Source organism: Anopheles coluzzii, chromosome 2 (genome assembly GCF_943734685.1).
Source record: "Anopheles coluzzii chromosome 2, AcolN3, whole genome shotgun sequence".
Taxonomy (NCBI): Eukaryota; Metazoa; Arthropoda; class Insecta; order Diptera; family Culicidae; genus Anopheles; species Anopheles coluzzii.
Window position 1 is genome coordinate 72,484,823 of NC_064670.1, and position 27,916 is coordinate 72,512,738.

The 27,916-nt window shown below is 39.3% G+C and overlaps 2 protein-coding genes and 1 long non-coding RNA gene across 10 annotated transcripts in view; 2 read left to right on the plus strand and 1 right to left on the minus strand.

Annotated features, from left to right (window-relative positions):
- The window catches only part of LOC120948307 (uncharacterized), a 71,828-nt gene extending 65,742 nt beyond the window's left edge, over positions 1-6,086 (minus strand). The window contains exon 1 of the mRNA XM_049606545.1: positions 5,446-6,086. The gene's annotated coding sequence lies outside the window, so the exon portion shown is untranslated. The remainder of the gene's footprint in view (positions 1-5,445) is intronic.
- Positions 1-9,391, plus strand: part of LOC120948309 (uncharacterized) — a 92,914-nt gene extending 83,523 nt beyond the window's left edge. Inside the window, exon 3 of the long non-coding RNA XR_005750948.2 lies at positions 7,282-9,391. This is a non-coding gene — a long non-coding RNA (uncharacterized LOC120948309). The remainder of the gene's footprint in view (positions 1-7,281) is intronic.
- Positions 9,392-10,960: 1,569 nt separating this feature from the next.
- On the plus strand, positions 10,961-27,916 carry LOC120948308 (uncharacterized). 8 transcript variants are annotated; one of them, XM_040364498.2, is made up of 8 exons: positions 10,961-10,979; positions 20,558-21,249; positions 24,291-24,986; positions 25,073-25,150; positions 25,459-25,500; positions 26,973-27,110; positions 27,203-27,299; positions 27,405-27,916. In XM_040364498.2, the coding sequence occupies exons 2-8, from the start codon at positions 21,081-21,083 to the stop codon at positions 27,556-27,558; spliced, it is 1,374 nt and encodes a 457-aa protein (XP_040220432.1). In that variant the 5' UTR covers positions 10,961-10,979; positions 20,558-21,080; the 3' UTR covers positions 27,559-27,916. The 8 variants fall into 8 exon arrangements, with proteins under 8 accessions (XP_040220432.1, XP_040220431.1, XP_040220429.1 ...); XM_040364497.2 differs by lacking the exon at positions 10,961-10,979 and adding an exon at positions 18,554-18,752; XM_040364495.2 differs by lacking the exon at positions 10,961-10,979 and adding an exon at positions 18,554-18,714.

Sequence of the window (27,916 nt, forward strand, 5' to 3'; positions counted from 1 at the left end):
CCTTATTCGTACCACGCATTTGGGTAGTCAGTCCTTGCTACAAGGGGGCGGTTCATTATAAACTTGTACACATGACGGGTTAGTTAATTCGTCTGAGTTGACGAATGTACCACAGGACAGCCCTTTGCCATGGGAGGGATCAAATAATATTTTTTTACATAAAAGCAATATGATAAACAAGTTGGAATATCAAAAACGTGTGTTGGTGTGTTCCATTTCCATTTTGATGGTTTTTATTGTTATTTAACCCATGCAATTTATATGTGTATTAAACTCTTTTTCGCCTAGTAAAAATACAATTATGCTTTTGATATTACTAACGATTAACAATTAAACATACTAAAAATAGTGCCTTCATTTGTTTCTACCCACAGCATTATTTATTCATTAATTTGTTACGGTGTCGTAGATCGGAAATGATTGCTGGTTAGATATGAGCTATATGAGCGCTGCTTAGACTTTTATGCAAAAGACAAACAAATCTTTTTGTTTTTATAAGTTTATTGATGTTTATTGGTGACAGGTAAATGAATGAATGGAAGCTGGAAATACCGGTTGTAGGGGGGGTTTATTAATGAGCTACACGGTTGGTCTTTTGTCAGGAGCCAACCCCAAGGAAGCTAACTTATCGATGTTCTTGTGCGTGGCCAGGAAACCGAGCAAGACATTACACGATGGCAAAAGGTGTTGAAATTAAGGACCACTCTTCTGTGGGCACACTGTTGGCTGTCATTAGTTGCCGAAACAAACACCAAACGCGTGGGTGCGGCTTAGGGATTGTCAGTTTAATCCAATTTGTTGGGTTGAATAAATGAACTGCTCTTATTGAAGGGAAATGGGTCAAAACCGTTCGTTGTGGTTGGTTTTAGGGACGTTCGTTGTGTTTTGACCATTTGCACAGTTCGTTTCATACTACTCAAAGCTATATTTTTAGTTTAAATCTTTTGTTATAAGTAGTCGTATGAAATGTAAAAGTGTGTTTTATGAAATGTGACTAACAGCATTCTTCGACCTTATATTGTAATATTATTTTAACTTTTGGAATGTTAGTTAATATCTAACCAAACTTCATTTGGTACACACATATTTCTTAACTTCAGACATTACTCTTAGCACACACTACACTCAGAACATTAAGGAAATTTAACGAAACTTTTTATTTTTGCGGAAGGATGTGCTTTTTTTGTTATAGTATTAATTGTCACGTTTTGCTTGTTTTTATAATTGCTGATTAATTTACGCACTTTCTGAGGCTAATAAGAGTCATTAATTTTGAGAAATTGTTCTGGCAGTTCAGTATCATTTAGTTTCAATGCCATCAAAGTATGATAAATTGAACAGAAGCTCTATAAAATTCAATTGGCCATTAAGCGAGCATAATTTGGTTGAAAGTTGTTGTGCATAAATTTAAATTTGTCTCGCATATCGATTCGGTTTCGATGAGGTTAGGGAGTTTCGGAAAGAAAACAGGGGATGAAGTAGACAAGAAAATGAAGTTCTTCCATGTGCCGCATGGAAAAGCCGATAAAAAGGAAGTATCTACAAACGTTTAGAAACAATCTATCGGTATTTGAACTATTGGTTCATCATTCAATAGACCTGGCAATTCAATTTAAATAGCGTGTCCTTTTTCAGTATTTCTGCCTGAGCCAAAATGCTTCCAAAATTGGGATCAATTCTTCTTCATTTTAATGCAGGAGTTCAACCTCGAGCAAAACGGAGCTCTTGGCAGAAACCGGGCAAGGTGACAAAAACCCCATCAAAACAATAGAATTACTCGTGTACACGATGACAAAATGTGAAATATTGGCTGAAACTGGTTACAGTCCCGTCGTTGTACATGTCCCAAGGAAATGGTTGCGAAAACAAAATGACAGGGATATCTAGCTGCCTAGTTGCTTTTCCCAAGAGATTTTCCACGACAGTATGACCGGAATACGAATAAGGAATCATTTCTGGTCGAGGTGCGAGGTGGGGTTTTTTAATACATGGTGAGGTGAAGTATCCCAGAAAAGCTGTGTAAAAAATTACAAAAAATACTCTATCATTTTAAAGAGTATAAGGTAATAATATTTAAAAAAATGCTTTATGATTTGGGCGATATATTTTCATGTTAAAAAAGCATCGATATAACCAAACATCCGAATATTACCTTTTAAATGTAACAGCTTTATTACTTCTTCAATAAAAAGCCAAAGACGTGAAAACATTTAACTAGGTATTAAGGGTTTTTATTACGATGTGAAAAAAAGTGAAAAAATGTCTGTATCATACTGTGCTTTGTGTTATTATATGCCTGTCATGCCTGTCATGGGTTCAAGCTCCGAATATGCCGTGCTCCCATATGCAAGACAGACTATCCTGATGTGGTAACAATAAACTACTGAAAGCCAAGCTCACTAGTGGGTACAGCCAGGCCTTGACTGACAGCGGTTGTTGTGTCAAAGAAAAAAATGACATAACACTTAATATCAATAACTGTAATATTTCCAAACAGCCACTGTCTCATTTCAGTTTCAATCATAGCTATACATCAATCTACAGTCGCTATGAATGAGTAACTGAATTAATTATTTGAAATAAAAAAGCTGTTCGATGTACCGTGCTGTTGACAATATCCTCGAATGCAGTGAGAATGAAATCATCGTTACACATGATGGATTGAAATTGGTTGGTTATAATTCAATTTACGCCTTGAAACGTCAGATCCATTACAGGGTTTACCACCATAATAAACAACTGTCCACTTGTTTATAACAATAGTCGTTTTGAATAGACACCGCTGTCTACCACTTGCTCACACGTCAGATGGTGTAAGCTACTCTGTCCAATTCAATAACACTAGTCTGTCTGTCTAGTGGTAAGCAAGTAGACACTATCTATACCGATTTCAAAGCGGCATTTGACAGTATACCTCTATCATTACTTGTTGCTAAGCTTCGAAAACTAGGTTTCGGTGGCTCTATATTGCCGTGGTTCAACTCCTATCTTGAGAATCGTTCATATGCAGTTAAAATCTGTGGCTCTTTCTCTGAATGTTTTCTTAGTTCTTCGGGTGTCCCTCAAGGTAGTGTCCTTAGTCCCTTACTGTTCATTCTCTTCCTCAATGACTGTACTTCGATCCTTCCTCCTAACGGCTTCTTGCTATATGCGGATGACGTTAAAATTTTTCTTCCTGTATCTTCTACAGCTGATTGTCTAGTCCTTCAATCCTGGCTCTGTAAATTCTCTACATGGTGTGCTTCTAACGGTTTAGTCCTGTGTCCTGAAAAATGTTCCGTCTTGTCTTTCTTCCGATCTTCTACAAGTATAACTCATGCTTATAGTGTCTGTGATGCCCCTATTCCCCGTGCGTCCTTGTCTAAGGATCTTGGCGTCTTCTTTGACCCGAGTCTTTCTTTCAAGGAGCACACGGACTATGTCATCAACAAGGCCAACAAAAGTCTTGGTTATATTTGTCGCATGTCCACTGAAATTCGTGATCCCTTTTGTCTTAAGTCCCTTTATTGTTGTTGGGTCCGTTCCGTACTGGAATATGCCTGTGTCATCTGGTCTCCTGTCCAACTATCTCTGCTCCAAAGGATTGAGAGGATCCAGAGACGTTTTACAAGGATCGTATTTCGTAGGTCGCTGGGTCATCACTCTATTCCGCTTCCTTCGTATGACGATAGATGCACTCTATTAGGCCTTGCCAAGTTGGAGCACCGCTTCTCGGTCGCTCAGGCTTCTTTCGTCGCTGGCATATTGCTCAATACGATTGATACCCCTTCACTTCTGTCGCGCTTACATTTGTATGCACCTTGTCGCACCTTACGTTATCGTTTTCGTCTCCAGTTACCTATATGTCGTACACGTTTTGCTCGCAATGAGCCTTTTGTAAGAGCTATGTCGTCTTTTAATAGTACTTCTGATCTGTTCGATTTCAACATATCCTATCCTGTCTACCGATCCCGTCTTCGCTCCTTTTCCGTACCATAAACTCCTTCCAACTCCTTCGTGAATAATTGTATACTATAGTCAGTAAGCACTATTGCTGTAACCCAACGTGGCCGAGCAATTAATAAAATAAAAATAAATAAATAAATAAACACAATTTTCGCCTTCGATTGCACAACGGTCGGATTCGGCACGGTTTCTTGTGGTTGTTGTATAATTAACAAAATTAATGTTTTGATTTATTGAAATTTATGGTTTATACTGCATATTGTTTGAATAAAAGAAACGTATTTGAAAATGTTTTGTTTTTGCAAAATTTGTCCCAACAAAACAAACAATGCCGAATCTGACAGTTGCTAATCGAAGGCGAAAATTGTGTTATTGAATTGGACAGAGTAGCTTACACCATCTGACGTGTGAGCAAGTGGTAGACAGCGGTGTCTATTCAAAACGACTATTGTTATAAACAAGTGGACAGTTGTTTATTATGCTGGTAAACCCTGTATCGTTGTGAATGCAGAATGCAAATCATATCGATTTAGCAGCTTCCGTTTGGTTCGAGAGGAAATACATCAATAGCAATTTTCCTTTGATGTCGGCCGATGGCATCATCCAATTCGCGAATATTTGCAGCTTGGTGCCAACGTAATTTTCCGTGGATACAACATCCCTAGTTAACTTTTCTCGCAAATATAAAATCATCAGCTTTTTGCCTTCATTAGAGGCAATCCTCTTACCGGATGCAACTAGCAAAATAAAACTGCTACAGAGTTCAAAGGATTCGAAAGTGCTACGAAGACTTGTTCTGTTAGCTAACAAGAACTTGTATGCAGTATACAAAAATGCGGGTTAAACCAGACACATGAACCAGAGTTTACTGTGCAGTTTGAACATTGATGTGAAGCTTGGCTTCAGATTGGCCATGAGCCACGAAGCAAATCCCTTTCGGCAGTAGCATTTGAATGCTGCGGGTTTGCATACGCAAAACCACTGGCATGTGTGAGTATTTGTGCACGAGATGGAATTTTCGCAAACATTTCCCGCGTCCAGGAAAGTACTGTTTTATACATTAGCATACTCAGACAATGTGGATGCAAGGGGGGGGGGGGGAGGGGGAGAGTGCATGTGGGTGCGTTTTTGTTCAATTCCCATCAGTGGAGAAAATTGTTTGAAGGGTTGAAATTATGTTAATGAGAAAATCGACCAACTCAGTCCGTCAAATGCTTGGGAAAGGATTATCAGGGCAAACTTGAACAGCAAAAAGTGATGTTGAATATGCAAATGAGCTTTCAGCGGTTGTGATGAATAATGAGAAGAATGGATGGAAGAATATAGAAAAATTAAGCATCATAACTTTGATGTAATACTTGAATGTTCAGTTTGGAAAAATATTATCATTTGTATTGTAGCTATGTGTAGACAAAATCTGGTCCTTAAAGCCGCTTACAACATATGCATAGCAATATGCATCACATTCATAATATAATTTAAAGCAATGTTTAAAGTTACCTGAAGGTAATGAATATTTCCATCTTGAAACTACACTTTAATCCCACGTTATGTTAGGTCGTATTTCACTTTACCTGCAAGTAATCCAACATAATAGGTACTCTTGCTGGGAGCGCATCGTAGCTAACCTTCGAAACTAAAATAATTCGTCTTTTTTTATTCACTTTCACTAAACTGCACATACCGATCCAGTAGTATCAAGAAAAATCAATCACTTTCACCGTGCACAAATCTACTATTGCATAGTATTCATTGCATCAATTGTATTGCTGGTCAGCCTGTTTTCTCCACTACTAGCCGTTACATAATTTCACATCTCTTCTTCCGCGAAGAGTGAATCTATTAAAACAAATAATGATAATATTTTTTAAGAGGTCTTTGCACTGAATAACACCACCTTTGGCTTGTTGTCCTATATCGAGGAAAATTATCACGGTCAAACAGATGTGTGTGCAATTTGGTATTGAGTGTTTTGCCGGATCTAGACGATGCGGGCACGACGACCGCCAATCGGCAACTGCATCAGCGCCAGTCGCCGAAACATAAAATTGATAACACCGCAGTAAAGAACCCACCGGAGGCCGAAGTTCAAGCATTCCCTCGGTAGATCGGCGTTTCCTTGCTTCGAGTTCATCCACACATACACAGAGAGCCGAGGCGAAAGCATAACACCAGTCAGATTATAATATTTTTATTATTTCAAAGAAAATTAAATAAAAAAATAAAAAGCCAAACTAGTTCTCGCGGGTAGCATCAGAAATTTAGTTGATTTTTATATTAAATTTAAATACTAGAGAAGTTCAAATTGTGTCCAATATTTGATCAAATATAATCTATAGTTAAGCTACGCATGTGTGTTAGTGAGATCGCATACTTTTCACGAAGGGGAAATCATAAAATGAACCACTGGAAAAATTGCATGGAAAGCGTGCTCCCGTTACAAGTCATGTGTTCAACTTAGATGCATCGGTCAGAAAATGCCGGTGTGAGCAAATCGTACGTACTTGTTTTAAAATCGCATCGTTGACGCTTTGCGCAATCATTTGTCAGTGTGTTTCACCCCACGAAATTCGTAAAGCTATCGAGGGCTCTCTCAATCGTCACACAGTACAACGGGTAGGATAATTCAATACAAAATTGCATTGATTGCAACGGACAAGACAACAAGATTTACTTTCTCCGTTAGTAATTCATGAACATTTTGATTTTTCTACAAATCATTTGGTTGGAGATAGTTTAATTAAATAGTTTGTTTCAATTTTCTGAAGGAGAACTTATGACATATTCTAGAATGTCTAGATTCAAAAAATTATTTAGAGATAAGACTTTGTTGAATATTAAAAATAATCGATTACTTGCTTGTATTGTTTTTTTTATTTACTTTATTTTTATTATACGTAAAATAAATATTAATAATAATCATACTTTTTACTATTGTTATTATTTTTATGATTATTATTACAATTAATATTTGTAATACTATCATTATTATTAACATTAACATAGCCTGATATTTTTTTCCTCCCACCACCATCGATTCTCTTAAAAAATGTAGTTTTGTAAAACCTTCCTAAAATATGTTATTTGTATTTTTGAACGATTTTTAAATGCATTAGTTAGTATAAAAAACCTATTTTTCAAAGTGTCTTATAATAATGGTATGGCCATAATTTCGTTTTATTGTAATAAGTCATGTCATAATGGTCCTTAAATTTTCAACAACAAAAATATCCTAGAAAAGAAAAAGATGTGAAATAGTATTTTGGCCGGTAGTTTATCGCTGCCATCAGACTGATTGTTTGTAAGCTGTTTGATTTTTTTTCTTTATTTTTATAGAGACTATGAGAAAGCTGTTTGATGGCACTGATAATCTCATCCATAGATGGCAGGGACCCTCATTGACTCTACGGTTGCTGTCGCTGGTGTTACTGCTGTTTTGCTGCTGTAGTAGTTGCCTTGTTCTGCTACTTGCGCCAGTCTCTCTTGCCCGGTCCCCATTCAGGTGTACTTCGAATAAAAAATCATTAAACACAAAAATAATAAATAAAATTAGGGCTTAAGTTTTCAGAAGGTTTATACCAAAAATATTCTAATTAATTAAGGAAAATATTTCAAAGAATAGTTTTAGAAATAGTTTGTAATACAATTCACAATATGTGCTCATCGTTTACATATTGTGAGAGGGCCCGCTTACCTCACTCCACATTGGCAAAGACCGATCTCATACCTCCTCGTGGTGCTGCTGGTAACTAACGAGGATTTGCCTTCCGTTAGGCTAAATGAGACGAACACAGATGGGCAACTCCGCTGGGGAACGGGGTGCAGGGAGTTCCGGCCGCCTGCATCTCTTAAGGTAGCGTCAATCTGCAACGCCGCGGAACGTGCATCCCGTTGTGTGTGTACGAGCTAAAGTGGCGCGTATTCTGGTGGCCTACGAACCGATATTGCGGCCTCGACAATCGTGACGGGCCACCAGTCTTACTGGGTCCAAAGGCAGACGTTGTTGGTAACACTGCAACGCCTGTTGAGTAAGCCCGCTAGTGACTTTGATGCATCACAGGCTCAAGTCGAGTGACAGAGCTCGATGATGCGTGGAGTTGACTAGCAACATGGGAGAGCCTTTTGCTCAAGCATTGGGGATCGAACTGTTCGGACACCTCGTCCTTTAAAGGCACGAATAGCAGTTGCAGTAGCCGGTGCAAACGTATGAGACACTTCGTCTATATAATGGAGGTGCTTCATTCGGGATCGCCTTGATTTATCAAAGAAGAACGTTGGGCCTTTTAAGATTGCGAACGCTTCGCCATCGTAGTGGCTCGCAGTGGTCCGAGACACATATACGGTCCGAAGTTTTAAGTCGCCGAGGACCGGTGGGGTGTCGGTAGTTTCGATCCATTTCGATCCAAATAGATATGGTAGGGCCTAGTGATGGGCATGGGACTACGCGACACTCGGAAGGTAGCCTTATGTTATGCCTCTTGCCAGGTACGACACTGTAAGTTCGAACTCCCCAGGTTTTGACTGGGTGGCGATGCGGGTTGCTCTTCGAGTAACTTGACACGGGTCGGTTCTCGTAGCAATGAAGTTGTCTCGGTTTCGGTGACTCTGATGCTGGGATGCTAACCTGACGTCGATACCGGAATTTGGGGTAGCTGATTAAATACGCGATAGACAAAGTTGTAAGTCGCACCTAGTGTGACGAGCATGGTGTAAAATGATGTGTTAGGTACACATCCTGTGGTTTTCGGTCGAAAATATGATCGCTGTCCCCATACAGGTCCCATCGGTAGTCATTCGCCCAATTCCACGCCAATGTTGCCCCCCCCCCCCAATGAGAGTTCCTATTTGGCTTTTTCGCCGATCCTTTATTCTGTTGTTAATGGTTGAACCAGCGGGGTACGGAGAAAGAGGCGCATGGAGTAAACCAGAAAAAGTTCTGGGAGTCCCCCACTCTGCACCCTCCAGTACAGGTTAGTCGTAAAGATTTAGTCCTCCATGTAAATAAAAAAAAAAAACATCACCATTGCGGTAACACAGTATTTATCCCAACTATCCCAATTGAAAATACCGGCAATTAAACGACGATCCCGGTCGTCCATGCATAACATCATACATCTAGCAAATCTAGTAAATTCTAGTAAATATCTAGTAAATTACCACGTGTAGCCTAAAACATCCAACACCTCCAGTTTGTTATACCCAACATAACCGTCACAATGAATATCGAGCAATGTACACTTGTACCCTACCTTCATTTGCTTACAAATTTAATTGTTTTGAAATTTGACATTTAGAATCAACCTAAGAACCAACCGAAGAAAATACAACTCACTCCGTTCAGTTCAGCATTCAGCATTTGAAGAATAAAGACACTGCAAGTCAAAGCGGACGGAGACGTTGCCTTGAAACTTTCTTATCATAGTAAACGAAAGAAAACTTTACACTTTTGTTTACAATTTAACCCGAGTGCTGCTCGTAAATTCGGTCGCGAACGATTTGCACGCCAAAATATAATGTAATAATGCATGTAAAGCCTTTGTTTTTACCAATTTACATTAAAATAATTATTCACAAATTTGAAGAGACAACCTTATACGAAAATTTCGCAGGTTTAAAATAATACGTATTTAAGTTGTTTAAAATGATATGCCAGCTTTTCAACATTGCTCTGGAGGTTTCATTCGAAGCGCGGGACTAGACAACGACTTGCGTGACACGATCTTCTATCGGTCTCTCCAATTTCTTGGCTTAACGGATAACATCAACATTATCGGCAACACGACAATTTTCAAAAATTTGATTGAGAATCGAAGACGAAGATTGATGTAACGAAGACAAAGTACCTGCTTGTCGGAGGCTCAGTCCAACTGGGAAGCAATGTATTAGTTGATGCCAACAATCTCGAGGTAGTAAAGGATTTCTGGATCTCGGGCCGGTCGTTACTTTGGACAGCTACATCAGCAGCGAAATCCGGACACGCATTGTGCAGGGGTATCGTGCATACCATGGGTTTCTCAATCTGCTGAGATCCACAAGACTTCGAGACTGCACGAAACGTGAGATACATCGCACATTGATTCTCCCGGTAGTCCTCTATGGACATGAGTATTGGACCATCCGAGTGGAGGATGCAAACGCTCTGCACGTGTTTGACCGACGCATCTGCTGTACCATTTTAGGAGGTGTTTTCGATATAGTGTGTAGGAGAAGTATGAACCTTAAGCCTACTGAGCTGTATGGCGAACCGAGCATCTTGACAGTGGCGAAGGTTGGCAGAATATGATGGCTGGGACATGTTATGAGGATGCCGAACTCATGCCTCACCTAGAAGGTGTATATCAGAGACCTTTAGTTCAACATGAGGCACAGAAAATCACAGCGAACTCGAAGGCTTGATCAGATGAAGCGAGACCTGTCGCAGATCGGATTTCTACGTGGATGGGAGGCAGCAGCCAGGGACTGAGCTTCGTGAATATTAATTGTTTACTGGGCCATGTAACGACGAGGTGTCCTGTAATGAGCAGGCCAACGAGAAAGAGAGAGAGAGAGAGAGAGAGAGAAATTGATGTTGATTGAAATTAATGCACTCAATTATTTCAATGAATTATTATTCAATTATAAAAACAAACATTAAAGAAATCTAAAAATCAGTGACCATCTTTTGACCCCATTATATTTTTAATCTCAAAACTGTAAAGGTGTTTACCACCTAGGCCTTTCTCTTGGTACTAAACGCTAGATTATGAAAACTGTAAGTTATTGTATAAGTTTGGAATAAATAGATATAAACTAAAAGTATGAAGAATTAAATAAAGAAATGTGAAAAGTATGGGTATTATAAAAATAAAAAAAAGAAATATTCGCGTTAATACAACGACGATTTTGTAACGCTCTGTAGTCATTCGTGTTCTGCGCTACGCATGCTCAGCTGATAAGCAAACGTAAGGAAGATATCAACAAGCAGGATCCGCTTGCCTAAAATGAGTATATAGCCACTAGTAGATCCCAAGAGCTCACTGAGTGTACATCGCAAAGTAAGTTTTCAAATCAAGGTTAAACATAGCTTTTGTTGTGCGAGTGAAGTTCGTTCGGATTGCCTGTGGCCAGTTTTTTTTTATCTAGAGTATAAATATTGTGCGAGTAGCGAGCGAGGGAATGTGTAAATACCCTGTCTTTCAACGATGAGACTGTAAACAAAAAGGCTGCTCCTAGTCATGAGACACATTATTTTCGGTTGAAGTGTGTTTTGTTATCCGCTTTAGGCAATTTTGTGTAGCAAAATGATAGCGTTCGCTTGGATTGTGTGAAAGCTATGCAGAAAAATATTTGAAGCGTGGTAGCATTTAAATGTCTATAGTTAATGTGTGATGAGAGTGTAAATATAACGATGTGTTCATCTTTTTGCTGGAAATGGATTCGAAAAATGCTAAAAAAAAGGAATTCATTTACAAATCGTTTATTTCAACACAGTTTGAATTCATTTATGGGTGTTTTGGATCGTTTTTCCTACCCTGCACTTGTTTAACGAATTAATTATTCATCACTTTGAAACAACAAGTGGCTGTTTGAATATTTAAACCTTGCCATGGCAACCATCCTTGACAACCGTCCAAACAGTTTGTGAGAGTGAGTACGCGCTACACGGTAGTGAAATATGAAGAATCCTTAGTTAAAAGGTTAAGTGGTATATGTAGGTTCAATGTAACGCGCCAAAGTATTTATGCGATTATTGTTAACGAAGAGTAGTTCTGGAATTAGTTAGTTTTGTGTTATAAAACTAATCTCACCTAGTCCGACTAAATTAAACTGACCCGAGTTTTATTATTTAGGTCTAATAAAACCAAACAAGCTGCACTATAAATATTTAAAATAAACTTATAACACGCATAATGAATGAATTTTTAGGCTGCAATTCTGAAGACTTGTATTATCCTACGGATAAGCAACAAGCCTAGCCGAAAAATAAAAGAACAACACACTTAAAACGCAAAAAACGTTGAATGCTTTGTGATCGGTGATTGGAACGATGACCACCGCATGCATTCCATGCGAACCCGGTAACAAAAATGCAGAAACTTCTTTCCGTGACCCAGTTTGGTTCTGGATCGGAAATAGTAAGATAATGTAAACGGTTCAGACATAACGAAAAGGAACCCAACTTTGCACAACAATGTGCGATGGCACGATGATTGATGTCAGTAGGACAGTAAAGGTAGGATGATACCGATTGCTGCGGCAGATGCTGGGCACGCTGAGCGGTTAAGGCGTCCATTGTAATTTAATTGGAATGACAGATGACGCCAGAACGCTTCGCGTGAAGAATGGGAGCAAAATTGTCTAGTTTTTTTGTGGTTTTATCAGTTGAAATCTCTGAGGTATGGCATGAATCGCGTCATATAATGTTGATATATTTAGTATAATAATACTATACTTTTTTTTAAATAATAATAATACTATGTTTTTTTTAGTTTCGGAATCCAGATTCATTTTTGACGAATTTATTTTTCCTATATATTATTAGATTGTATCGTACGTAAAAATATGTAATTATGATTGGGACTCGTGGTACAGTCGTCCATACGTACGACTTAACAACATGCGAGAGGTGGATTCGAGCCTGGTACAGGTTGTCCTCTGTAGCAAGGACTATTCCTTACTATTAAGCAGCGTAATACTAAATATAATAATACATTAATAATTGTATATACACATTAATTAGATGAATCTCATGAGCAATGTTGAGACCTTGCGCCTGTTTAAATTTATTTATTGGCAGCTTAATAGAGTAGCAATGGTTTTTTGTTAATGGTGCACTATGCCAAAGTCGTTTCCAACACTATCACACTGTAAACAGCACTTATTAAGACGAAATTGAAAGACGACATAAACTTTTTGATGCATCAATAAGCCCATGCATCAAGAAAAGCTTTAAATTGGTGCCGTTTCATAGAAAGTAGGTTGTACGTTATTAAAACATCCTGTATTCGTCCAGACAATTGTAACGCAGAGCTGCTAACACACAGCAATAGCACACAGAACCACTTTGGCCAGAAAGGGACGAAAGGATATTGGAGTATGATTCTTGCTGAATCGAACTATAACACAACAACGAAACTACATGAACAACCGCACTTTAATTGATGTATGCTAAAGGATCTAAGATGAAATCTACTTAAGAAACGTACTGAGAGGTTTTCTATTACTTTCTCGGTTCGATTTAAAAAAAAAACACAGAAAAAAGAGCCTTGGATCTAAGAAACTCAGATTATTTGTTAAATCGTTCCTGGGAGAAAGTCATGCTATGAACCATTGAAAGTAAGAGAATTTCTTATTCTTATTATTTTCGGAACAACGGATGTCATCGGTTTATAGTCTAGCTCCGTGTTATCCATTTGTGTGGGTCTATAAACAAACTGACAGATACAAAATAATAGTATTTCTTTTTAAATAAATTATTGGTTTCTTAGTCAACCAACATTATAAATTATATGAGGAAATGCGCTACACGATATTAAATGTAAACGTGTTTTTAGCTTACAATTTCTGCGAGGGAAATTCTTCCTATGCCAATATTTACCCTCGTTCGGCAACAGATACTCATTGAAATCCAATGCAATGCAAACAAAAGATTCCATTTTGTTCCGATTCTATGTCAACAGCATCAGTACGGCGGTTCTTAGATGCTCGCTGTGTCTTTGTTTGTTCGCTCATATTGACGTGGCCAATGCAGAACTCACAGAAAGGACGCAAAAGCCAGTGGATGCTAGTACATTTCATCGTACATCAAAATTGTGCAGCTAGTAATTCTATAGATAGTTTCAGTTTTATATATACTGATAAATGTCTCAGCTTTAAAGTACTTCCAATGGAATGAAATCAATATGTTTTAGCAAAACGTGAATACCGATTATACTGCCATGTACCTGCCAAATTCTCCTATATACATACATAGAGATACACATTCTGGAACCTGACATCGAATTATATTGCTTATAAGGTTTTTATCGAACCACACATTATTCATTTAATTAAAAAAAGAACAGATTTGTCTTCATTAAATTGTTCTTCCGAAAAAATGTACCCAAAACCGTCTGCTGATCTCATGTAGCGACAGCGGAACGCAATACAAGAATTCAAGACAAGAAACGTCACACCTTACTTAATCGACACAGTTCAACAATGAGCGTTAACATAAACAATGGAATACTGCACACGATTAAACACCAGATGTTTCAGTTTTGGACCGCATTTGATGATGAAAATTAATTTGCCTACCGCGTACGTCACTGTTGGCGCAAATTTAGCGAGCAATATAATTGTTCAGGAAGCAAATAAAACTCGCCTGCCGTTGCAGGTGTTTGTTTATTGAAAGGAAATTTTGTATACCTCGGATTACCGGAGCCGTTTAAAGTAGGTGTAACATTCTTCAAAACGCCGCCTGTAAATGCTTTTTGTTCTTCTTTTTTCCCATTCGGTATACGCATGTAACGTACACCTTTAATTTGGTGCGTTGTGTATAACTCCTCGTGAAACGCGTGTGCGAGGATTCCTCGTTTTTTTTACACTATACATCTTACATTTACGTACTTTTTCAGCCTGCTTAAGCAATCGCAAACGGACAGTGTGTAAGACGCCAGATTCCCACGTGCGCCAGTGTGTAAACGCTATATGGCGCCAGCATCTGTCATGAACAGCATGACATCAGCATGACAACGATGATTGATCGCACGCGACACATCACGCGCGAAATCGTGCCGAATGATTCGCTATTTCGTCATCGTCGTGGAGGATCGGATGCACTGAGTGTACTTTTTGCACCATTAGGCAATTGGAGCTCGGTGCTTCGGGCGCAGTGATGCATTTGGTGGCAGCGTTCCAGCAGCTGTGCTTGAGAGCACAATTAGCGCGCGTTTGATTCGCGTTCTGTGCTACCGTGTGCCGCTATTAATTGAAAGGCTCGCAGCATTCGCTCTCACTCTTTTCGTCTACTAATAGAGATGCTTCCAAATGTCAGCTGTCGGATGGACACGAAGATTGTGTTGGCACATTAGTGAAAGGCCGTGCAAGTGAAAAAAAGCATCATGAGTATTAATCGAGCCCGATGTGTAAAACATCTCATGAGACATCTCTTTCTAACACATGTGATCTTTTATGCACTATTTGTTACAACCCTTTGATGTACTTTGCATTGAAACAATAATACCAGTTTTGTGAGCATATATATAATACGGCCCATTTTATGCTATACAATATGATCGAACAATGCAATTTAAAATAAATCATAATTAATTGAATCAAAAACAACAACATTTAACAACATGCCCGTAGTGGGTTCAATGCTCATTTGTACCGTTCCTCGTAGGTATGACTATCCGGATGCGTGGCACTTGCTTTTAAGTTGCGAAAGCCTGCATAGGTTGGCATGACCGCGTAGGTCGTTAGGCCAAGAAGAATATTTACATAATAACAAATTTGCTTTTATATTTTATTTTATATTTCATTTTAAACCCCATTCTTCATTCATTATTTTAACGCATAACTATTGATTTTTTTTATTAAATTGGGGAGTGATCAAAGAATTGTATGTGTTACACCGTACTTAATGCCAACTCCGACGATCTGATGTGGAATGAGTTGAGAAAGTTGAGATATGATTTTACACATTGGAAATGAAGCTTGATAATGTTGCTAGAGGAGCTACACAACATAGTCGTTATATTTCCATCAAAGGAAAACATATATGATAGACTAAGGATATCAGGGACACGAAGTGAAAAATTGAATGGAAAACATCGTTTTCAATTTTATTTATTGAGTTTGATATTTAATTTTACATAATAATAAAACACAGTCGAATATCATGAAACACCACCTAAACTAAAGAGCGTTCTTTCCGAGCTAACCACATGTTAATCACAAACTCATAAAAAAGTATACGAGTTAATAAGGGTTAATTGAGGATGATGATTAATAGTAGCACATGTAAGATGCAGAGACTTGCTTTCTGGTATTATATGCGGTTTCTTATCATTTAGGGTTTGCGAAAGTCTGTCGACGATAAACTTTCACTGGTAATAGGGGTTAATTTTTAGATTACCCTCCATCAAGCAGCTGCAGCAGTCCAAAAACACAGCTGTTCACTATTATTGTCACGTCAAGAAAAGACTGTTCATCTACCACCTGCAACAAAGAACTTGTATTTACTTTTCTGTTTGCGAAAACTGGCAAAAAAAATCAAAATACTGTCCCAAACGTGCCGGTCAAAATCACCATATGTTTGATTTTCTAATTTTAGTTTATTTCCAACCCCGGAACTAACCTTTCCGTTGAGCCGTATAGACAAAACCATGTGGTGAGAACATTTTTTGTACTTGTTTGGTTGTCGACTGTGTGTGTTTTGTGTAAAATGATTTTTGCTTTTCGTTTGCCATGTGCCTCATTCTACGTTTAGAAAAAGCGACGGGTGGATGTTGTAGTTTATTTTGCAAATGGCTTCAACCACTTCCGAGTTTTTGCCATTACGAAGCGCCAGTTGCGGTAAAGGCAGAGGGAATTGTTTATTTGTTGATTGATTGTCTCAATATCTCGGTTGTACAAAACCCAAATCGTAGAGCAAACCATTTCAGCAGTCTCCGTCCACTAAATGTGTCTATCAAATGTGATGTTTGATTCTTTGCTGCCGTTTAGTTTTGCAGCATCTGTGTTGATAATTAAATATTATGATTTATTTACGTTACTGTTGATCAGTGTTTATCCTTCAACATTCTATTTTATCAAGTTTAGTTGCCGCAGAACGCTATGTAGCAGTTGAATTTTGTTCAGCGATTTAGTGCATATTGTAGTTTATATTTAGTTTGTAAAATACGTATATTGTGAGAAAAGAGTAGGAGGTTATTTTGCTAAATAAACTGATGGCTTATAATAAAATAATCTCTCTCCTAGAGTTTGTTCTGTATAATCTTTAAGAAGGTAGGTTTGATTCTGTTTGATTCGCTGATTTATTTCCTCAGCGATTTATTCAAACACATTGTATTTCTGACATCACGATTGCTCAGTCTGCATTCACTATTGTTTACATTTACGCTTTAAATTGAGTATTTTTTTATTCAGTCGTTCATAGACAAAGTCCTATAGAGATTTAATGTAAAGACACAGACGATATTAAAGGGACGCTAAATTTTTTTGTTGTAGTTATTTTGTAATATATTTCATTACCCCTCTTTTTAACGAAACTGTTCAGTCTTCTTTATTTTGCAAGTTGTTACTGCTCGCTAACACGCTCCAAATCCGCTTCTACCTATGGTATGTGTAAAACGGGACGATATCTTACAAATATGTATACAAAGATTTTCCCTGCGGCATGTCTTTCGTTCTTGGTCCGATAAATTAGCGTATGCAAACAATTATCGAAGCGCTATATTTTTAATCAACTTTAACGAAGCGACCAATTACTCATCTGTTAGATGCAGAAGCGCTCGGATGCGAAAGCCGAAAAGAAAGACATTGTGAAAAGTGCTATAGGTAGCAATGGTGTGCTGAAAGAAACGTCTACTGACAGATCGGCACTGGCGGTAATTGAGTATTTAAAACATACATCCAACACGCCAAGCCGAGTGTGAAAACATGCAACAGAAAAATGGTGGGCCACAAAACATCTACTGTAAGCTATAGTAAACATTTAAAATGTATTTGTAGGACTTTATTTTTACCACAAAGTAGTAAGAGCGATACATATTTGAAGATGCGTTTAAGGTTAAATATAATAATTGCATTCTATTTTAATGATACTCAATACTCTCGAAATATGACTGAAATTACACAGTTAATATTTCGCATAGCTATTATGTTGCTTAATACTGATATTCAACAATGCGTAAGAATAGCAAAGATAAATCGTTAGCACACAGGGTAAAAACAAACAAATTAATCGGTTGGTTTTAGGCAACACACAACTAAAGGTACGAAAACAATCGAATAAGTAGCATTGGCACCCAAAACGTTTTGATACCAATTTCTTTGAAGTTATAAATAATACTGATGCAAAAAGAAGGCATAACACATTATTTGTTTTCCCAGGGGGGCAATTTGGCTGCCACTGACCGATGATCACACATATCTCACCCAGATGCGTCCAGCATGGGACTTAACTGTGACTAGCAGCAAAAGGAACAGAGAACGACGCCAACGGGAGCAAAGAGAGCACAAATTGCTGGAACGAGTAGCTATACACTAGAGTTTTGGAGTTTCTTATTGTTTGGTTGAAGCTTAAGATGCTCTATTCAAAACTTCCTAACCACTGGCGGCTGGGGACAAGTGTTAATAATCCTCAATAGTTTATCAGTAGCAGATCAGATCATGTAGCAGGTTGTTGCTAACGTGTCGTTTCAGTATTACTGTTTTGTGGTAAGCAAGGAAAAGGAAATTACAAAAGGAACGCGTGTTTAAAAATCATTCTACCACTCGCGAGCACAGTTTCGCGGTGGTGAGTAACCATGAGTTCGGGTTTGAATTAGAAAAAAATGAGTTACACACGCAAGGAAAACGAGAAACACGATAGACGGGTTTCATCCCATCTGTAAGCGGTTGGCTTTGTAGATGATTATCTTTCACGAGAAAATCCGTCTTCTGCGCTTGAGTTACTACGATCTGACCGCTGTACCGGGTTCGTGGGTAGAACGCTATTTTCAGTTGCGATCTGGGCCACCGTGAGGGCAACAGCGTTCGACGCAGTCGGTCCAATAAGATTATGAGCAGTTTCGTACAAGTATGGTGTGAATCCGTGAAAAAGTGATAATTTAGTGTTCAAGGTTCTATTGATTTTAGAACCGTTTTGGTGTTTGCATTGCCTCTTCTTTAGTGGCTGTAATTTACGTAAAAATTAAGCGCTAGTGAGCGTATTATTGGCTTTATAAACGAAAAGATTACCACAACGACAAACGTTCAAGGAAGTGATACTTCAGTAAAGAGATGCTAGATATCAAATACAAAAAAAATAATAGGTGTAGGTGTCGAACAGTACCTCGCTTACTAAATATTAAGGGTGGAGCTCGGTGTTCAAGGATGCAACCATTAAAATGGATTTACAATGAAAACCATACAAGCAATGGTCATACAAATGCATATCTCAAAACTGATTTCAATTGTTTCCTTAATCTTTCCTAAAATTCTGGTTCAAAAATGTTATTGGCGATTCCATAAAAAATACAAATTATTCTATCAAAACAGATTCCTGAGACCCATAAGAAACGTTTGCTTGACCCATTCAAAATGCGTTATTGCTGTGTTTGTTTGTTTAGAATATTACAATGCCTAGTGCATATCTAGACAGCAAAGAGGCACGGCCTCAACTCCACAGAGTGCAATACATGCAATACTGCATTTTTGTGATGACGGCTTTCACTTCGAAACCTCATCCAGTCACAAAACATCATATTGGGTAAGGTTTGTCAAAATTTGTCATTCAAATTTCAACAAAACATGTGTATGCGTTTATGGTAGATTCGGCGAACGGTGTACATCGTTCGTCCCTTGTGACCAGTGTGTCAACAGTGTGTGAGAAAGACCAGAAACAAAAGTCCATTCCCTTCTTTTTTCTTCTCAGGGGAGTGAGAATTATTTTTAAACACCCAAATCCCGTATTTCAAGCACCGTTGGCAGAGGGAAGGTGGCAAACATCAGAGAATTTTGGGGCCCATTTTGACAGTGTGTGCGTTTCTTTCGTTTGTTTAACTGTACACCTAGAGACACGGTCGGTTTTGCCTTTCATCGGTGCTACCCACTGTGTAATGTTTCATGGTGGCGGTATTTCATGCACTGTCTAAACTTCCTGCTTCTAGCATCTCGTTTCGGACCCTGTTGGCCTTCATTGCGGGTGTGTTCTCAAAAAAAAACACGTCTAATTCTTGCACTGTGTCGCGTGGCGTTAGAAGCTGGAGCATAGCGGCTCGTGCTCTCGCGTAAACGGTTTTCAGCTGTGGGAATTTATCTTCGTCGTTCGCGACAACCGAGCCGCGAAGGCGAAGCTCATATTTTATCGGCACAGCGGGATGTTCGACATTCTGCCACGATCTCTCCCGATCTTTGCCGACCTGGTTCGTAGTACTGTTAGTTCCCAGGATTGACAGGACTCGGTCAACACAGCCCTCGGGAGGCTCGCATAGTTTATTTTTACCCCGGTGATCGGTCCCTTCTGCAAGTACCCATAACGTACGCAATATTGACGAGCCGTAATCCGCGCCCGCACTGCAAGATAACAAACAACAGTGCCGTGAGAAATGAACCGAAAATACAACAGCCATCGTGTTGCGAGAACCAATTTAACGCGATGCGATGCGGGATCCCTTGGTCGGGATTGATTGCAGTGCGAACCACCGTTTGAAAGACGAGGTGCAAAATGATTGCGTGCACGATCGCGATCAATTGTGCGACGCGGTGGGGCATTCATGAGTGACATCCGTACACAGCCGAACAGACACGGTTGACATTCTACCGAAGCAAATAGGAACGAAAAAAAGTGTAAAAAAATAACCCGCATTTCCCGGCTCGTGTGCTCATTTGCCCGGGAGAAAATAATTGTACATCTAGTGAAAACTGCAGTGTTCATTTCTCGTAGATCGTCCGTGTGACAACGAGCGTATGTGCATGTATTGGGAGAAATTTTCACGAAATTTAGCAATCGTACGTACCGTAGTGATGCAGTAGATAAAAAATCGACAATGCTCTAGTGCTTCCCTGTACCGGACTGGCAGTGTAAGAAAATGTGAACTACTCGGTAGATATGGTGTGAGATTTTTTTTCGTCGTGTCATATTGTACCGATGGTGGTAGTGAAGTGTTCGAGTTAGCTAAAAGTTTCTTACAATGAAACACGAAAGTCAGCGGTGGTGATGAGTGCAGTGCGAACCAGCGTAGAATAGTGCATGTGTAAAATTAAAGCAGAGCAGTAGAATAGATACAGCAGGCATTGGGTGAAAATTGTCATTGGCGACAGCAAGGTGTGTGCATTTCGAGCGAAAAGAAAAAGTCACACAGCCGTGAGCAAAAGTGTACCGATCTCAGTGGTAGGGAGCTGATTGTTCTGATCAGCGATCGACAAAGTTCAACACAACAGGGGCGAAGAACGAGCAACGGTCGATAATGTCGACTACTTCGATTTCCCGAGAAGAAGAGCGCAAGCCGCTCATGGAGGAATTTTACCGTCAGCGGCGTATTCTTCTTGGCTGCACAATTCTTATCGGGGTGGCAGCCGTCATATGGATTGTGGCCATTTCTACCGATCACTGGTTCATCGTAACAGGTGGCCAAGGTAAGCAACATGTGGGGCACTTCTTACCTGCTTATTTCCCGATTCGATTCGAAACCCTGGCGAACGTAAACATTGATACATTCGGCGGGTTTATCGTAACAAATCGTTTAAAATCAGGAGGGAAAATAATGTTAACACGCACACACCTTTGAACAAAAACGCCGGGCTCGCTAGGATAACCAGATAGAGGTTCTATAAATAAAGAATACAGATTCCATAGTGAAACTCGCGGATGGAACGATCAGTTAGCGCTGGCATGGTATGGAGTAATCAGCGCAACAACCGTATTGTACCGACTAGTGTTGTAATTTATTAATTCCAACAGCGAATGATCGCACCGCTCATTCAACGGTACGCGGTGTTTTCAAATGAAAGGAAACGCGTGCAGGGGTACCAGGCACCTCCATCGGAGATAGTAATCGTGCCGCACAATCACAGCCAGTAGAGTTTTACTTAACAGGAACTTTTTTTTACGTTACATTGTAAACCGTCTCGTAGCCATTGCTGTAGAATTCATAGTGGTTTCATGTTTCCTCTGAGTGGTAGAAACAAAAGTCCAACATTCTTTGAATGAATGCCAACTAGCGAAATGATGAGATTTGGCATTCGAAAGTAGAAAAGACTGGGATGCGAATCGACCAACGAAAATTATTTTTGTATAGGTAACGAACAATGAGTCATATCGGTAAAGGACAAGTTTAATATAGTTCAATGACTAGATGCAGTGCGTTGGCTGAGATATTACTTTTATTAAAATTATTGTATTAATAACACATTGTTCCTATTTTGTTTTCATATAACATACTTAATATACCCAATATTTACATCACAATTGTGTGTTACAAAAGAGAAAACTTGTTAGTTACAATGAATAAAGCTACAATATCCATTTTCTTACCACGATTAATTTGTGTTGATGTGTTGAAAATGAGTTATTGCATCCTTTGCATGTGTAAGCAAATATTCTGCAAACGTGTGGTTTGTCATGCATATGGAGTTCAAAAAAGAGAACAACGCTTATAATTTTAACTGCGAGCTGAACATGTGTTACAGTGGCTGTTTCGACAGCTTGACAAAACACGAAAAGGTCGTTTAATCTTCTGCACAGACAGCTCATAATGCGCTTTGAAACATATCATAATGATTAACGAAAAATGAGGAATAACTTCTTTGCCTTTGCTTTTCGTTTTGCATCAATCATTTCAAGCATCCATCTTGTTGTAATGTAAAATGTCAAAATGTGTATCAGCTTAGATTTAGGTTCATGAACGATTGAAATATTTGGCCAGAATAATTACATGTTCGCGCCAGTGGCGATTTTAACGGTAAGCAAAGTAAGCAATTGCGGGGGGCCCCGTCAATGAGGGGCCCCGCGAATCTTTAGTCCATTATCTATAACAGTTGATAGAACATGGCACTGTATTAGCAAGGAGGCCCCGTGTGTGATGGACGTTGGAGCCCCGTGCTAGACGAATCCTTAGCACCTCCCCAGCAAAAAAATTGAAGTTGAAATGTTACATAATCCAAGACGGATGCCGGGTACCCCCCGGTAATCATATACAGAGGGCCTCAAAAATTCTTACTGCTTAGGGCCCCCGATACTGTAAACCCGCCACTGGTTCGCGCTTATGGTTATAGGGCATGCGAATGTGTACAGCTGACCGCAGAATGGTACAGAAATGATAATAAGCTGGATGTGTTCAAAAGCTGTGTAGGGAAGATCAATAGGTGTGATCAGTATGCATACTAATGTGTGTAAAGTTTTACAACACTTTTTCATTTCGCACAACACATTTATTGTACATAAATGCACATGCAAATGCATGAACACTGCGAGCAGAAGAAATTGGTTTGTTGCCTAGAGCATGGATCCTCAAACTTTTTAGTTCGCGTGCCGCATTGCTTCGCAAATTTTGAAGGCACTTTTCAAGGGCCAATTTTTATGTACTTTTTCAAATGAGAGAACTTTGAATCTCGTTTTGATAAGAAAATACAAGATTAATACATCAATTTCTTCAGAATTCTACTGGTGAAACTTAATTTAATAAATCTAACATTAAAATTTTGATTGAAGTACTCAAAATAATCAGCAAGTTCTTTTCACGGGCCACTTTGTAGATTATCGAAGGCTGCATGCAGCCTCAGGATGGAGATCTCTGACCTATCATAATATAACCATTCACTATGAGTGAATCATAACCCACTCAATATAAAACGATCAAAACTATAAGCACTCATGCTTACACTTCGATAAACTGTTAAGTAAAATTTAATATCGCAAAATTCCATAGCGTAACAAATTTCAACTTTTTGTAATCGGGGCATCAAGATTTTGTAAACAAAAGCGCACATTTAATAATTGAAGTAAATCAATATTGGCTCTTCGTCTTTGCTGAAATTTAATCGATCGAATCGAACGGGGTTCCGACGAGGTGCTGAGAATAGGACAAAATTGTTTGGTACATGTTTACTTTGCGTTTCACAAGCAACAGGGAAAGTTCACTGCGTCTGAAATGGTACAGTAGGTGGCAACGCTACCGTTCATTCATACAACGTTGTGCGAGGCTACCGTGGTACAAAATTTCGGTGTAGAGCACCAACACAATTGTCCGCGGGCTAGCTGTTGTTCATATTTTAGCTAAATCAAACCGTAGTAAAAAAAGAGACGAGGTTGTATTCAAGTAGCGCTAGCCAATACTCATTACGTTGGGTGAGAAAATTTTGTAAATTGGCCAGATTAAAAATAAGACCTGTTTGCAGTGCGATTAAACTGCAGAAACTTTCGACGGCCCTGTTTAGGCCGGTACGAACAGAATATGTAGATGCAACGTTGAGCGAATGTAATTAACGCGGAAGACAAACAGCCGTATGTCAGGATTAAGCTGCGAGCGACTAGCTCGTGGCGGTCGTCTCGGTCAGCTGTCACATTTATGTTTCGCTTACCTTCACTCTCGTCCATCACAAATCGCACGCCTTACACCGCTGGGATCTTTCCACCGTTAATGGTTATCATCATTTGAACTTGTGTTTCTCCCTGGCAGGAATTTTCATACCGGAAACGCGACGATACTTCAAAACATCACACTCGGGCCTTTGGAAGATATGCCGCTACGGTGTCATCCCGGCCGTGATGGCTCAGTCGAATGCGACACGCAACTTTACGACATTGTCATTTGTGAACGAGAATCGCATCGCAACGATGCGTTCGACTATTGCGAAAGAACCATACATCAAAGATTTCCTTAGTGCCGATTTAAAAATGGAAAACCTGACCGAGGTGGACGACACCTTCCGGAGGCAACTGTTTGCGTCGTGGATCGTGAACGATGCGGACCGATTCCACGAGCTGAAGGGTTTGTTCCACGAAATTACGGGCAAGGTGCGCCAGCAGGACACAGTGGCTGTTCAAAAGCTCAAAAACCCACCGCTGATGATGCTTGATCCGACCGATCTAAACTCGGTGCGCGAGACTCTCAAAGAGCCGGTAGCCGCCGTGCTGACCACAGTCACCATCAACTCGACCGACATCAACGTTCTAATGCCTATCACGCTGTCCGAGGCCCTGTTCGACGACTGGGAGCACCGGCCGGGCGTGATTTATTTACTTTGGAGCTTCGCCAAAGCGATGAACATCCCGCCGTTCATCGTCAGCCCAAATGGCACCAAGTATATCATACGACCGCCACTTCCGCCCAAGAAAGGCCGCATTGGCAACGGATACGAGTACACCCCGTTCAGTATGTGTGACCGCAATGATACAAGCTAAGGCTAAGCTAAGCTACACATTTGAGATGTTAAATAATGATTGTCGCGTTTTTTACAGAAAAATGTAAATTCCACAACCTTTTCCCATCGGACGACGAGATTCTCCAGGATCCTGCTATCGATGACGAGCTGCTCGGTGAGTACTAAACGATGAAGTTTGATTTATTTTGAGTACGGAAGTTTTATTCCTGTAATTAACAGCACGGGAGCTGCAATGCAATATTGCACAATTTCACAAGCATTTCATTTGATTAGCGGTTTGCTGTTGCGAATGAACCGATGATATATATTAAATGCATCCTACCCAGTAAATAACTACCCACTACACCCCATTGCCACATTACAATTACAATTAACGACATTCACCTCCTTCCCATTAAAACTTAAACTGGATTTATTTACATCAACACACCGACGAATGTGATGATCATCCACATTTTGTAGAGAAAGACGAAGCTTTCTACAATCCTGAGTTCGAAACCGAAGGTACGCACCGGCCACATACAGACACACGAACAGCGCCATTTACAGCACTTAAGCTTACCGATCAAACTAAGCAGAACCTAACATACAGAAAACGTGTGGAAATGGCTTAATACATGACCTTTCTATTTCCTTATCACCTGTGAAAGCACATTCAAGTTAGCTGTAGAGTACTTTCTCACAATACAGTTGAAATTCAATTGTTGGACGCTTTCTAGTTGGCATGCTTTTTAATTGAACTTAGGTAGCATGCCTTTGTATTGAAAAACAATGCAATAGTTGGTAGACAATCGAAGTTCAACCAATGAGCCCATGCTATAGATCTTCATCTGTTTGTGATATTACTGTTTGTGATGTTTAATTAGTGTGGTTTGATTATGTGTTTTCGTTACGAGTAGCGTAGAATATTCATATGTAGCTTAGAGCATAGTTATAGTAGATAGTGTTTTGTAACCCAGTGATCATATATAGAGTAGCATTTAAAGCAATCAACACGATCAAGCAATACTTTTTCATTTATCGCATTGCTCGAGGGACTACAGGCGGCTTAAAAAGCCTTCAAAAACCAAATATTAAATCCTCGTAGAAAACACAAAGAAGCGTAGAATGTTAACGATGAGATAATATACCGAGACCTGTGTGTTTGGCAGACAAAAAGTGCATAAAACGATTCTGCAGGTTTCTGTCAGCAGCTTGCACTAGTGGGGATATCCGGAGCGTCGCATGTGTGCCGTCATAATTCATGCTAGGTTATGCATTTTGCTTTGGCTGTTAATTTTCTCTTGCCAGTCATAAAAAACGACCGTAAAATCAAAGTACAAGAGCAGGAGGACAAGGAAATTGTCTGCAGACTGTCTCGTCAGTGAGTTTTCACGCCGCGTGCGTGGGCTACTAAAACATTGTGCTGCATCGTTGCATCGAGATTTGTCCATAATTCAAATTTTTATCACTACATCGTGTAACGAAATACTCCGATGTAAACAGAATGTTTTAACTTCATTTGTACGCTTGCTTTACAGCACAACTTGCGGTGGTTTCGTGTCAAATCTTTGTAACAGAAAATATCTACTTCACACAAAACTGAAATGGAAATGCAATTTTATGGTCTTTGATGATTATGTTTAACTTTGTAACAGATGAATAACTTAAGAAAAAGCCGACCATTAACCATAACCATTCAAATACTGAAATAAATTTAATGAAACTATAAGTAATGTTTTAAATGTGCAAAACTGTCAATAATACAATGATTACGAGCTTTTTTTGCGCTCAAACTGACTTTAATAGAATAACAATGGTATCGTGTATCGACTGGTCAATGGTGCATGAGTATATGTAGTAACACTATTATTGCTATTTCTCCAATAAATGTTTCTTGTGAATGTTGAAACCACTTCCTGTTTGCAAACTGGAACGAATACACCAGCGAGTGCAATTATTGGTCGGTAAAATAAATATTGTTTTTCGTTTCGCAGACTACAGCCGGACCGAAGCATCGTTTGCTTGCATTACAGTCTTCGTGATGGTGATGGGATTCATCTTTTCGATCTACACGTTTTTAAACCCACGCTACATGTTTAAACGGTTGGCCGGTGGAATACATTTCATATCAGGTACATTGACAATACTGTAATGTAAAACGCAACGCTTAGCTATGAGTATGTAGTATGAGTCTAATCCTATCTTTTGCGTTCGTTATTTGCAGCTGCGACAAGCATTGTCGTTATACAGGTGTTGGTAGCTTCCGTGGAGTACGAAAAGGAAAACATATCCTATACCTTCCCCAAAGGTGCCAAATATAGGTAAGTAAGCGAGACCGTTATTTGCCCACTTATCGCCGAGTAGCATTTTGGTTCACAATTTTCCCTAATCAATTCACACCTTTCTTTGTGGTTTGTTCGCAACAGCTATGGCTACGGATTCTATCTGGCTTGGTTCGTATTTTTATCCAATATCTACGCTGGTTTGATGTTCATGTGGTATTCAAAGAAAAGGAAAGGCAATAAAGCAGCTACCGAAGAGCTGGGTATGGCCGATGAACCCATCAACATTGGGCGATAAGCAACGAACGGCTGTCATTTTCGAGCCAAAACCAAAGACAACGCACGAATCAGGCAGAAATTGGTTCCGAATCCCCACAAAGAAAAACGGCCTTTGCGGTAAAATAAGTGGGTTAAATAAGTCTGTCAGAAACCTTCCCGACGGTGTTTTTAACGAAGATAAAAAGCGAAAGAAGCATTAAGACAATGTTTTAGTTTTTTTGTTTTTAAATTTTATTTCGTATTTTTTGTTGACCACTTCTGTTTTCTCTTTTTGTGATTGTGTCGTGCAGATACATCATGGTTTGTTTTTCGGTTTACAATTAACTGTTACATTAAGTGTTACGTGAACAATAAAGATAAGAAAGGTTGTTTCAATA

Coding starts and splice junctions, on each gene's coding strand:
- LOC120948308 (XM_040364498.2), top strand. CDS start 21,081: ATGTCGACTACTTCGATTTCCCGAGAAGAAGAGCGCAAGCCGCTCATG. Junction 25,501..26,972: donor TCCTGAGTTCGAAACCGAAG/GTACGCACCGGC, acceptor TTCGTTTCGCAG/ACTACAGCCGGACCGAAGCA. Junction 27,111..27,202: donor TGGAATACATTTCATATCAG/GTACATTGACAA, acceptor CGTTATTTGCAG/CTGCGACAAGCATTGTCGTT.